This window comes from Thunnus thynnus, chromosome 24 (genome assembly GCF_963924715.1).
Source record: "Thunnus thynnus chromosome 24, fThuThy2.1, whole genome shotgun sequence".
NCBI lineage: Eukaryota > Metazoa > Chordata > Actinopteri > Scombriformes > Scombridae > Thunnus > Thunnus thynnus.
Window position 1 is genome coordinate 20,502,838 of NC_089540.1, and position 13,168 is coordinate 20,516,005.

Below are 13,168 nucleotides of genomic sequence, written 5' to 3' on the forward strand. Positions count from 1 at the left end.
TTAACACTGTACATGTACCCAATAAATACATACATAAATAAATAAAGTCAGAGCTTCATCTGAACTTTTATTTCATATCAAACATCAACAAATGTACAAGTCAGAGTTTGAACATTGAGTTAAAGAGGAAGGACTGAAAGACTTCCTGATTCAGACAGAGGAGGAGCTGCTGCTTCATCTGCTTACAGCACATTCAAACCACATCCACCATGGAAACGCTACACCATGGAAACGCTCCGCCATGGAAACGCTCCGCCATGGAAACGCTCCACCATTTTGTTGTCTCTACTTACTGGGAGAGTCTGTCAGTTCCAGGAGTCACAGAGTGACAGTAAAGTCTCTTTCTATTGTGACTTCTACTCTCTTGGTTACAGCTGAGCCAGAAGCAGGATGATGTTGGAATGTCAACACAAGGCGATATAAAGCCTCAGCCTTTGATAGTGGACATAAAGAGTCAGACTGCGCTGTGAGCTCCCTGTTTGCAAAGTAACGGCCTGAAGATCAATCATGTGTGAGGAAATAATCAACAGAATAAAAATACATTCAATTCTTATTCAACATGACAGAAATGAGTCCAGTTCAGTCAGTTGGTTGATTTTTCACCAATGTTCTTCTAGTAGAGCTGCTCAGCAGAACAAGTTGAACTGTGGGACTCATTCTTCTGCTCTAACTGTGCCTGCAAGTGCACAGCGATGCAGCAGCAAAACACTTCCTGTAAAGGTTGGAGACAGCGGGTCGCCACTCAGCTTTTTACTGTGAAATGAAATGATGATGATTACAAATCAGAAAAGATGCATAAACAACAGTCACAGCAACGTTATTGTGAGAGTGAATTAGTAAGGTTAGGTTACTGGATTCACTAAAGTATTAAATAGCTGTCTAATAAGTCACATTGTTAATGGCAGGAGGAAAACTGCTATTGGCTGATTCAGTGCTTGAGGGAGAGGATTGTGGGTGTCGCAGCAGTTTAGCTCTTGCACCTGACTTCAATGAGGAAAGAGACACTGTGGATATAGTGTTGTCAGACTGTCTTTAATGCTCAGAGCGGCTCACTCACACCGATACAGACATACGAGCTGCTGTAGAGGAGTGAGCCCCGAACAGTGGAGCCAAAACTTCTTCATGTGTTTCTCACCAACCTCTACTCTATGCATGATTACACCCAAACACACATGGCAGCATCTGTTTCACAATAAACACATGTTCACACAGGAACATCTGTTCAGACGCACAAACATGATTTCTATGACTGTCACTGAGCATTTGAACCTTTCACAAGTTCACACAAGCATCAGAGATGTTGAGGAGACGCCTGCAGGGCTGTGATTGGCCAGCAGTAACAGGAAGTTGATGATCACCTCCAACTAATCAGGTGCATCTGTATGAGGACATGTGAGTGTTTAGTTTCAGGGTGATGATTGATCCTTTCATCAGTTGTGATCGTCGACAGATCATCGCTCTCAACCTGCAGCAGAGTCTCTACTTCCTGTGTGAGTGTTTTTCTTACAGTCGACTGTGTTAAGTTCAGTTTATTTGATTTATTTATTGGAGCTGCAACATACAATTATGCACAGGCAGCAGTTCACTGTATTTAGTGTTTGTAGAGAAACGCTCATTTACAACAGCTGTCCACAGGAGGCTTTTTACAAAGTTAAAAAGAAAGAAAATCAAACTCCAGGTGTGTCTATACAGGGGTGTTAGGTGTGAGAGCAGTGTTGTTTCTCTTTCAGCCATGATTTAACACCTCTGTTGAAAACATTAACATTGTGTTGCATTTTCAGCTCCATAGTTTTGCTCCTTTAACAGAAAAGACTGATTGTCCAGATGAGGTTTTGTGCAATGTGACAGTTAGTGTTTGTTGAGGCTCGTGTGCTGACTCTGCTGGAGTGCTGCTGTCTTCTAACAAACTGTGTGAGGAAGTAGCTGCTAACCGACCAATCAGAGCTCAAACAGCAGTCAAACTATATTTATACTAAACTTATATTGATATACATGTTTATATGTGGGGATTTCACAGAGCTTCAGTTACAAATGAGAGAATCAAAGTAAATACAGTTGTCATTTCAGTTTGATGCCAGTTAAATGTTCCATCTCTGTAACAGGATGTGATGATCAATGGTGTCAAATGCAGCACTAAGATCTAACAAGACGAGTACAGAGAGAAGCTCTTTGTCTGATGCAGTCAGCAGATCATCAGTAACTTTCAGCAGCTCTAAATCCCGACTGAAACCTGCAGTTAGTTCAACACAATGTTCAGTGATGGAGACGTTAACATGATGGAAAATGATGCCTGGTTTTATTATCTACTACAGTAATTCTCACTGGAAATGATGGATACAGGAGATTTGATGAGCTAAATGGACGAGAGGCAGCGGATCAATTGATCGGGGTCTTTTCATGCTGATAGTGAGGACAGTGAGACAGAACGGATCCTACAGTCTGAGAGGCAGTTATGTAGGTTTCATCAGTCTAGAGACGACACACACAAACCACACAGCCTCAGTTCTTAGAGGATTAGATATTTCTTAAATCAACAACCATCCATATCTGACATTTATGGTAGAAAGAACAATATTTAGCAAAGTGTAGGATGAAGTAAGGAATAGTGGAGAATAACAAGTAGCCGTACAAATATGTTGTATTTTTTATACTGAATTTCTTGTGAAAAAATGTTTTATTAATCTCTCTTTTTAATGACAGAAAGCAACTGCTGACAGAAAATTAAGATAGACGTTCATATAATATTTATATATATATATATATATGTATATATTTACAACTTCAGTGGACTCTACAAATACAAAATACTTCAAACCTACAAATATCACATATTTCTTGGTGTTTTTATGGCACATTTTTGCTCAAATGCAACAAAAACAAACTCCTGGGTGATGGAAGTGATTTCTGGTTGATTCGTTACCAGAAGATCAATCTTCCAAATCATAGTGTAAAATATTCAAGCAGTTTAGGGTTAATATGATGTTTATATTTATATCCACCATAATTACAGTTCCACACGTGACAATAACCTGTCAGTAAGTGAAGATACTGAGTAGGTGACAGAATAAAGTGTAACACCAGCTGCGGGTCACTGTGACGTCACACCTCTCTCTTCCCGCCTATTTCCTGCCTACATTTACTTCTCTTTCTCTGACACGATGGCGCAGATTCTTTTCTCCATCTAAAGGTAATGTAACCGACAGTTTCAGTGTTTGACTCTTTAATGGCTGTTTGTTCATGTTGTTAGTGCTAACTGCTGTTAGCTTAGCTCCTCTAGAAACAGCAGAACACCTATACTACCTATACTATACCACCTATACTACCTATACCACCTATACTATACCACCTATACTACCTATACCACCTATACTATACCACCTATACTACCTATACCACCTATACTATACCACCTATACTACCTATACCACCTATACTATACCACCTATACTACCTATACTATACCACCTATACTACCTATACTACCTATACTATACCACCTATACTATACTACCTATACTGCCATGCTATACTACCTATACTATACCACCTATACTACCTATACTATACCACCTATACTATACTACCTATACTGCCATGCTATACTACCTATACTATACCACCTATACTACCTATACTATACCGCCTATACTACCTATACTATACCGCCTATACTATACCTATACTACCTATACTATACCACCTATACTACCTATACTATACCACCTATACTACCTATACTATACCGCCTATACTATACCTATACTACCTATACTATACCACCTATACTACCTATACTATACCACCTATACTGCCATGCTATACTACCTATACTATACCACCTATACTACCTATACTATACCACCTATACTATACTACCTATACTATACCACCTATACTATACTACCTATACTGCCATGCTATACTACCTATACTATACCACCTATACTACCTATACTATACTACCTATACTATACTACCTATACTGCCATGCTATACCACCTATACTATACTACCTATACTATACCACCTATACTACCTATACTATACTACCTATACTGCCATGCTATACTACCTATACTATACCACCTATACTACCTATACTATACCACCTATACTATACTACCTATACTGCCATGCTATACTACCTATACTATACCACCTATACTACCTATACTATACCACCTATACTATACTACCTATACTGCCATGCTATACTACCTATACTACCTATACTATACTACCTATACTACCATATGATACAACCATAGTATAGACAGTGAAAACGAGTCCAAAGCATTGACTATATATAAAGATTTATTTATTTATAGTAACTCAATGGTCAACCCAAAGTGTCTTCTGACGTCTGTGCTGCAGAAACAGAATATAACAAGCTGCTAGATATCAGTGTGACAACTGATAAGCAGCTCAAAAAGACAAACAGACAGTCTTATAAATGCTAACAGCTGGAGAAAATCATATTGACCTTCTAAGAGCCTGTAGGAGAGTGTTTGACTGCCTGGTAAACACACCGTGTATTAATACGTATACTGTGCAGTGTTTAGCTGCTTGTGCTTACCACATAACGTTATCTGTTAGCTAATATTAGCTAGCGGTTTAGCTGTTAACGTTTATGTTAGCATTTCAATGGTTACGGAACGGTTGATGCTCAGCGTGATGACGTAGACACCAGGAAACGTATGATGGGGGTAGGGGTGGCATATGAGGGGGCATATGACAGAGACTCATCAGCCACACACTTCTCCGTTCTCTGTTAAACAGCGGCTGAGATTGACACTAAAATGAAAATTGCTGGTCCACCTTAAAAGTAAGTCCACCTTAAGTGAGCCTGGTCAAGTTAAGCTAACGCGTTGTTGCTAACTTCGGGGCTAACCCCTCTCGATAGATGAGTGTTTTCTTGAGGAGCTGCAGCATTTATTAAGTGACACACAGCCTGTACTGTACAGTTACTGCCAGGTTGACAATTTACGGCTAAACCTTTGCTCTGCTTACACACACACACACACACACACACGCACACACACGCACTGCCTTATTCCTTAACGGAGCAACGCTACTCTTGCAAAAACACGTAGATGTCCTTTTAGGAACGAAGAGAGTGAGTATGACTAAAAAATCCACAATAACGTAGGGTGTTGCACGGTGTGCGAGAGAAAATCATTAGTAGCTCGTTGACATTTATGATCGTCTGAAATTTTAGCAGCGGCGCTCATAATTCTGCAGCGGCGGTGCGGTGAATGTAGGGGAAACACTAACTACTGTGATATATGTGCTGTACTCAGTACATCTCACAGTAGTGTGGGTTTAACCCTGTGTGACCTCACTTCAGTTTCTCCTGAAGTTCAAACTATCATGTAAAAGTGAAAACAGAAAACAATAAAACTGATTCTTCATACTTACACTCAGGATCCTCCCTGTGGGCGTCGCCTTTCTCCGCCATTCTGCTGTCAGTCAGAGTCACACTGTCCCTGAACTCAACAACAACAACAGAAACGCCCAACTGAGTGAGTACACACGGTACTATACTGTACACACAGTACAAACAGTACTATACTGTACACACAGTACACACAGTACTACACTGTACACACGGTACTATACTGTACACACAGTACACACAGTACTACACTGTACACACGGTACTATACTGTACACACAGTACAAACAGTACTATACTGTACACACAGTACTACACTGTACACACGGTACTATACTGTACACACGGTACTATACTGTACACACGGTACACACGGTACTATACTGTACACACGGTACTATACTGTACACACGGTACACACGGTACTATACTGTACACACGGTACTATACTGTACACACGGTACACACGGTACTATACTGTACACACAGTACACACGGTACTATACTGTACACACGGTACTATACTGTACACACAGAACAAACAGTACTATACTGTACACACAGTACTATACTGTACACACAGAACAAACAGTACTATACTGTACACACAGTACAAACAGTACTACACTGTACACACAGTACTATACTGTAAACACAGTACACACAGTACTATACTGTGCACACAGTACACACAGTACTACACTGTACACACAGTACTCTATGGTACTCAGTGTTTGGGTGACTGAGCTGCTGTGGACAAACTGATTCCAGATGAACCTGTGAGCTGTGTAGAGGTGAAAATGAAGCGCTCCCTGGGGATCTGCGTGGTGATGTGCTGCGCTCTGATTGGACTCGGTACGTTTCATTCTGTCTCATGAGATCATGTTCTGAAGTACTGAGACTGATTTCAGGTCAGTTTCAAGCTTTATTACTTTCTCTTTTTTAATCTAAACGACCAAAAACATTAACATGACAGATGGTCTGTTTTTATTCTGGAAGAAGACCATGTGTGCTGCTGAAATCCACTTTAACTGACATGAAGTCACTCAAGTGACCACAGCTGCTGAAACACGAACCGTTAACTGATGAATGAGCACAAATCTGAAAAACATCTGGACGGAAACAGATAGTAAGCAGTAATAAGAGTGGTAGTAGGGTTAGTAGTAGTAGTATTAGTAGTACTGTTTATTATTGTCATTAGTAGTAATAAAGTTTATTATTACTATTATTAGTAGTATTGGTAGTAGTATTAGTAGTACTGTTTATTATCATTATTAGTTGTAGTAGTGGTGGTTGTGCTAGTAATAAAAGTATTAGTAATAGTAGTATTAGTAACAAAAGGTGTCCCTCAGGGCTCTATTGTTGGGTTTGGGTTGGTGCTGATATGACTCAAGTGACTCAGGTCGGAAAATCCAGATGAGCTGTTAGATGAAATGTGTTTTTCAGGATCAGCCATTCGGTGTTACAGCTGTGAGGATTACACAGGAAGCTGCTCCGAACAAAGAGACTGTGGCCACGACGGCGATGCCTGTCTGACACTCATCGAGAGCGGTACCTGTTTACCTGTTTACCTGTCTACTTGTTTACCTGTTTACCTGTTTACCTGTTTAACTGTTTACCTATTCCTGTACTTCTATGTGCCACTGTACCTCTACATATTCTAGTACCTCTACCTGTGCGTCTACTTGTACTGTAGACAACTGAATTCTGATTGGCTGAAGATACTTTCTGTCCAGAGGTTTGCAACCTGTGGGTCTCGGCCCCCAGAGAGGCCCTAACATGAAGATACAGGGTCAGCTGATGATTAGTGAAAAGTCTGCCTCACCAAACTCTATTTATGTTCTGGACTTTTTATATGAAGAGGTCAGAAACTGTAATGTGCTTCGTGTCTGAAGGTTTGATCCTTCACACTCTGAGAACTTTAGATTCTATCTGAAGTTCAGCGATTCTACTCAGAATCTACTGTTTCTACTATCGTCCTGTTTGTCCTGCAGAAGGAATGACCCACCGCCGGTGTCTCAAGTATTCAGACTGTGAGAACCGCCGACTGGGCCAGATGTTCCCACAGGTACAAACTCTATTGAACTCTACTGTATTCTACCCTACTTTATTCAGCTCCACTGTATTCTACTCTACTGTATTCTACTGAACTCTACTGGATTCTACTCTACTGTATTCTACTCTACTGTATTCTACTCTACCCTACTGTATTCTACTCTACTGTATTCTACTGAACTCTACTGGATTCTACTCTACTGTATTCTACTCTACTGTATTCTACTCTACTGTATTCTACTGAACTCTACTGGATTCTACTCTACTGTATTCTACTCTACTGTATTCTACTCTACTCTACTGTATTCTACTCTACTGTATTCTACTCTACCCTACTGTATTCTACTCTACTGTATTCTACTGAACTCTACTGGATTCTACTCTACTGTATTCTACTCTACTGTATTCTACTCTACCCTACTGTATTCTACTCTACTATATTCTACTGAACTCTACTGGATTCTACTCTACTGTATTCTACTCTACTGTATTCTACTCTACTGTATTCTACTGAACTCTACTGGATTCTACTCTACTGTATTCTACTGAACTCTACTGGATTCTACTCTACTGTATTCTACTCTACTGTATTCTACTCTACCCTACTGTATTCTACTCTACTGTATTCTACTCTACCCTACTGTATTCTACTCTACTGTATTCTACTGAACTCTACTGGATTCTACTCTACTGTATTCTACTCTGCTGTATTCTATCACTGTACAGGACATTTGCATCACGTCATTTTTCTGTCAGATAAAACTGAATTAAATCTGGAGGTTTCATGTAGTCCAGTCTGTTTCTACTTGTTCTCTACTGAAGTTCTGTTCTGGACTTTACTGGATGATTTTCTACTTTCTTTTACAACATATCAGAAAGAAATATTCTACTTTTTACTTCTCTACATTTATCTGACGGCTGTTTACTTAAAGTTTCAGTTACACTAAACTCTATAACCAGTAGAACCACAGCAGAGGTGTTGAATTATTGATCAGTTTATTGGATTATTGATCAGTTTGTTGTATTTTATGTTGAACAGAATTTTGACATTTGTACTTTCGGAGCACTGATTGATCAGACACATTCTGACGTCATTGATCTTTTCCAGGTGTCCAGTTTTACCTTCAAGTGCTGCAACTCCGACCTGTGTAACTCCGCCCCCTCCTCTGCAGCGAGCTCTCTGATTGGTCTGCTGGCCTCGGTGGCGGTCATGTGGTGGTGCATCTACTGAAGAAACCCAGAAACACGCACTAACGCTGCCGAGCTGCTCTCTAGCACCACCTGCGTCCACAAACACATAGAAACGTCTCTCTAAATGACATAAATTCACACTGAGTAGTAAAAATCAAAGCTTTCTCGCTCCGTCATATGATCAATATTTATATGAAGCTGATTATTGATTCAACATTCGAGGTGTTTATTGATTGGTCACATTTCATTCATTCATTCTAAATATCTGTACAGGAAACATGTTGATGAGACATTCAGAGTCTTAGTAATGTCGTAAAAGTGCATTGACATGGAAGAACTACAGGACCCATAATGCTTTGCGTTGTTTGATGTTCATTTTAGTGAAGTATTGGGGTGAAATCTGAGAGTCGTTGATTTCCAGAATTTCTTTGAAGCAGCTGCTAAAATCTAAGATCCATTTCAATAAATATTTACTTATTTCTTAGAAATATTTTTCTGTGTATGTTTGAAATTTAACGAAGATCAAGTCTGACTTTCTCGTTCGCTCAGCTGACTCAGTGATGATTATTGATTACGGTGCCAATTAATGACAAGCGTAGCGACTGAAAACTGTTTCCTTTTTCCTGCAAAACTTTCACAGAAACTTTCTGACTCAAAGTGTCACTGAAACCTTCAGTTTCCATCAGTTCAGATCAATATTTGATTGAAATGAATCAGAGCTACATTTGTTTGTTTGTTTGTTTAAAGAAATTAAAGTCAGAATGTGAAACTTTCATCAGTTCAGATGATTTTGTGAAGCTGCTTCGCTCTTTAACGGGTTTGAAATGACTGTTTGTAAAAGATATTAAATAAATAAACATTTACAACAGACTCAATGTTTTGATTTAAAGTTTTGATTTAAAGTGTTTTTATTTGAATTTCTTTAGTGTAAATACTTTGTTTAAATGAAAAACTGAACGTATTTTTGATCCTATTTTTACAGTGTTTCAGCTCCTCATTTGCACCACTATTTAAAAGAAATTATGATTCTATTTAAAGGTCCTGCACAGCTGCTCAGGTGTTTTTAGTCACTGTTCAGCTTGAAGCTGCTCAGTTCTGTGTTGAGGTGATACAGGAAGCAGCGTCCTGAGAACGACATAAAAACACACACACGTTAAAAACGTCTGCAGGTTGTCTGAGTTTTCCTGATGGGACCTGAAGGCAGCAGCAGGTGTTTCCAGGTGTGGGAGGGTTTCCCTGTGATGTGTTGCAGAGCAGCGCCCCCCGCAGACTGACTGAAGGTATGGATCTGTCACAACATCAGATATTCTAACAAATAAATTATGACTGAATAAACTGACGCAGTGTTTTTTACACTGCAGGTGAATATTTTTTACAGCACAGTGTTCAGTTTAGTATTTTCTGCAATGTAGCACAGTTTATAAAGTTTTGGAGTGTAGTGTTGTGGTAATATTTTTACAGTGTATGGTTCAGTGTAGTTTTATTCTTACAGTGTATGGTTTTTTTATTGATATTACTTTTTACAGTGTAATCTTCAATTTAATATTTTTTAAGTTGTGTGTGGATTATTTTTGTGTTCAGAATACTTGAACAGAGTAGACTTGTAATATTTTTTACAGTGTTCAGTTATGTGTTGTTGTATTTTTTACAGTGTATTTGTATGTTGTATTATTTTTACCGTGTAGTTTGTGTGTACATTTTTTATAATGTAGTTTTATATTTTTACAGTGTAAATTTGAACATAATACATAAAATTTACAGTGTAGTTCAGTACTGTATTTTTACAGTGTATATATGAGTATTATTTTTTACATTGTGGTGGTTTGTATTTTTTACAGTGTATATCTGAGTGTAACCGGAGACCTCGGAGGAAACGCCCGGGGCTCCTCAGCTGTTCTGGATCTGTGACGTCACTTCCTGTCAGTTTTGTTCTTTGAGTACCAAAATACAGGAAGCTATCGAATGTACCTCCAGAGTAAAAGCACGTAAGTACAGCTGATGGAGGAGACGCCGTCACTCAGAAAAGTCTCCATGTTTTTAATGTTTGTGATTTTCTTTTTTTTTAACCTTCAAACTGTTTTTTAAACCATAAAATCAACTTTTAGCGCAGACAGCTTTTATTCTGACAGCAGCCACAGGAAGTGGCGTGTGCATTTTTACATTTTTATCACTGGACCCCAGTGGATCCCAGTAGATCCCAGTAAGTAAAGGATCACCAAAGGTATCAGTAAAACTTTATTGACAGTAAATTCTTTTCACATAATGTGAGATTAAAAAAAATCTTATTTTTTCACCTTTTATTGAGAGTTTTGTTATTTATTATGTTAATTCCTGTCAGGTTTAATATATAAATAAAATTGATCTCATTTAAAGAAACAAGAGAAAGTGAGAAAACAAATTTAACATGTGAGGAAGATGATTTTACATTTTTATTAAAAATAAAAAAGAACAGAAAGAGGCTATGTTCTGTTTATTTATTTTACTTTATAAAAATATTTGTGTTGTTTTATTTCTGTTTGTTTTACTCTTTAATCTATTTTTTTACATTTTTATTATCAAAAACTTTTTTTGACCAAAAAGAGAAGAAAATAAATAAAAACATGTTATTTGTGTTTAATCGGGAGGAGAAAAAGTACAATATGTTTATAAAAATAAATAAAATAAAATAAAAGTGGAGAATAATTAAACATTTACACACAAATAAACATGTTTTTCTCTTTTTGTCAACAGAAAATCTCTGATGACATTCTGCAAGACTTTATGTAAAAGACTATTTATTGATGTCTTTCATTTTATTCAGCTGTTAGAATTAGTTTTTAATTGTAGCATCATGTGACTCAGTTTTATTGGAGCTAATAATTGTTGTGTGATGGCAGCTTGAAGTTTGGAATAAAGTTTAGAGTTGATTCTTGTATTTTAGTTGTAACTTTAATGGGAAACAGCTGGACTTGATGGGAGTAAGTGTTGTTTTTGACATCGACTTGTTTCCCCTGATAGGTCACTGGGAAGTCCTTCTTTCCTCTGCTGAATTCCTGCTGTCCACATTAATCCCTTCACATTCAAATCATCAACTGAACAGTCAAATATGCTTTACTGATGTGACGCTGCAGGGCTGAATATAGTGTAACGGTGTGTTCAGACCAAACCAAAACCGTCAGCACAGGTCAGAAGATGTGAGCTGGAAACTTTCAGAAAGTGTCCACTGATTCATGAACTCCAGCTTTCAAACATTCAAACAGCAGCTGAGTGTTTGTGTTCACATGAGGAAGTTTCATGTTTTAATCACATTTCAACATCTGAACTTTACTCTGACTGAGACTCAGTCCAACCAGTCAGACTGCATAGTACACAGACACACACACACACACTCACACACACACATATACACATATACACACATACACACATATACACACACATACACACACACACACACACACACACACACACAAACACGCACATGTAAATCTGATGAATCTAAATGTAACGTTCAGTTTCTCTTCACATGAACGTCATGATGAGTTATCTTTTTTCTGTCCCTCCTCCTCTACAGGTGGAGCTCTGACTCGTTCCAGGAAACAGCTCACCTGTGGCAAACACTTTTCTGACAGACGTGGAGTGGAGAGTCTTTGTCTTCAGCAGTTTGGATGTTAACTGTAAGTTTGCTTTGTTTCATAGTTGAACTTTCTCTTTAGTAACTTCAGGGTTTGTTTCTTGCTGTGTGATGTTTTTATTTCATCAGAAAGTTTGGAGAACTCTCATGTTGGAAGATAAATCTACATGTTGTTAAATGATTGATTTACTGGAATCAAACAATATTAATGAACAGCTGATGATTATTTCCTTTCTTCAGCTCTCACAAATCAAACTAAATCTACTTTTTTAAGGTTGTTTCCAGCAGCGTAAAGTCAGACACTACAGTATAGGCCTGCTACTGTTTCCTGTGGAAGCTTTAAATCAAATGTATTGTATTGACTGATGTGGAGGGACAGTCAGAGGACATCATCAAGTTCAATGTTGCTACAATAACATGCATACAGTCCACTTGTGTTCTTGCTTTATAATGACTTATTACTGGTATATGCAGTTAGACAGGAGCTGATGATGTATGTATTTATTGCTTCATATATCTTTGTAATCAGAGTTCATCTGTAACTACTGAGTTTCTCTCAGAAGTTCACATTTACCATCACCACATTAAAACACTGTCGGCTTTATGCACAATTTGATCCAAATTAAACTGCTCAATTAAAAAAGGCTATAAAATAGTTTCACTTTACACCAAATGACATTTTATCTGTGTTGTTAAATGTCTGACAGCAGTTAAGATCTAACATCTGCTGCTGTTTAACAAGTTTGTATTTACTGTAAAAGAAGTCATATCAAAGTAAATGAACCCTGATTCTAATCATTTAATACATTTGTGTTTGTGCGTCATGTGCACTACTAATGTGACAACAACATCAAAGAGAACTAATAGATAACTGAAACTATTGACATGTTGTTTATTGGTGTTGAATTGACTGA

At 38.0% G+C, this 13,168-nt stretch overlaps 4 protein-coding genes and 1 long non-coding RNA gene across 17 annotated transcripts in view; 2 read left to right on the forward strand and 3 right to left on the reverse strand.

Annotated features, from left to right (window-relative positions):
* LOC137176846 (NLR family CARD domain-containing protein 3-like) overlaps window positions 1-13,168 on the reverse strand; it is a 376,610-nt gene that overhangs the window by 124,993 nt on the left and 238,449 nt on the right. The gene's annotated exons all lie outside the window — the stretch shown is intronic.
* The window catches only part of LOC137176844 (NACHT, LRR and PYD domains-containing protein 3-like), a 277,333-nt gene that overhangs the window by 111,690 nt on the left and 152,475 nt on the right, over window positions 1-13,168 (forward strand). For 2 of the 8 annotated variants that reach the window (XM_067582820.1, XM_067582819.1), the window contains exon 1: window positions 12,187-12,297. The exons of the other annotated variants lie outside the window; for them this stretch is intronic. The gene's annotated coding sequence lies outside the window, so the exon portion shown is untranslated. Of the gene's footprint in view, window positions 1-12,186; window positions 12,298-13,168 lie in introns of those variants that run through there. 8 annotated transcript variants of the gene reach the window in all.
* The window catches only part of LOC137176849 (NLR family CARD domain-containing protein 3-like), a 232,215-nt gene that overhangs the window by 41,916 nt on the left and 177,131 nt on the right, over window positions 1-13,168 (reverse strand). The window lies entirely within an intron of this gene.
* On the forward strand, window positions 1,351-9,511 carry LOC137176855 (CD59 glycoprotein-like). 6 transcript variants are annotated; one of them, XM_067582847.1, is made up of 6 exons: window positions 1,351-1,490; window positions 5,425-5,522; window positions 6,167-6,250; window positions 6,842-6,946; window positions 7,390-7,463; window positions 8,559-9,511. In XM_067582847.1, exons 3-6 carry the CDS (start codon window positions 6,196-6,198, stop codon window positions 8,679-8,681), a joined length of 357 nt encoding a protein of 118 aa, XP_067438948.1. In that variant the 5' UTR covers window positions 1,351-1,490; window positions 5,425-5,522; window positions 6,167-6,195; the 3' UTR covers window positions 8,682-9,511. The 6 variants fall into 6 exon arrangements, with proteins under 6 accessions (XP_067438948.1, XP_067438949.1, XP_067438950.1 ...); XM_067582848.1 differs by lacking the exon at window positions 1,351-1,490 and adding an exon at window positions 3,097-3,187; XM_067582849.1 differs by lacking the exon at window positions 1,351-1,490 and adding an exon at window positions 4,418-4,519.
* LOC137176864 (uncharacterized) lies at window positions 5,423-5,734 on the reverse strand. Its single transcript, XR_010925876.1, has 2 exons — window positions 5,657-5,734; window positions 5,423-5,618 (listed from the first exon to the last, which is right to left on the reverse strand). It is a non-coding gene; the product is annotated as an uncharacterized lncRNA (long non-coding RNA).

Coding starts and splice junctions, on each gene's coding strand:
- LOC137176855 (XM_067582847.1), top strand. CDS start 6,196: ATGAAGCGCTCCCTGGGGATCTGCGTGGTGATGTGCTGCGCTCTGATT. Junction 6,251..6,841: donor CTGCGCTCTGATTGGACTCG/GTACGTTTCATT, acceptor TGTGTTTTTCAG/GATCAGCCATTCGGTGTTAC. Junction 6,947..7,389: donor TCTGACACTCATCGAGAGCG/GTACCTGTTTAC, acceptor TTTGTCCTGCAG/AAGGAATGACCCACCGCCGG.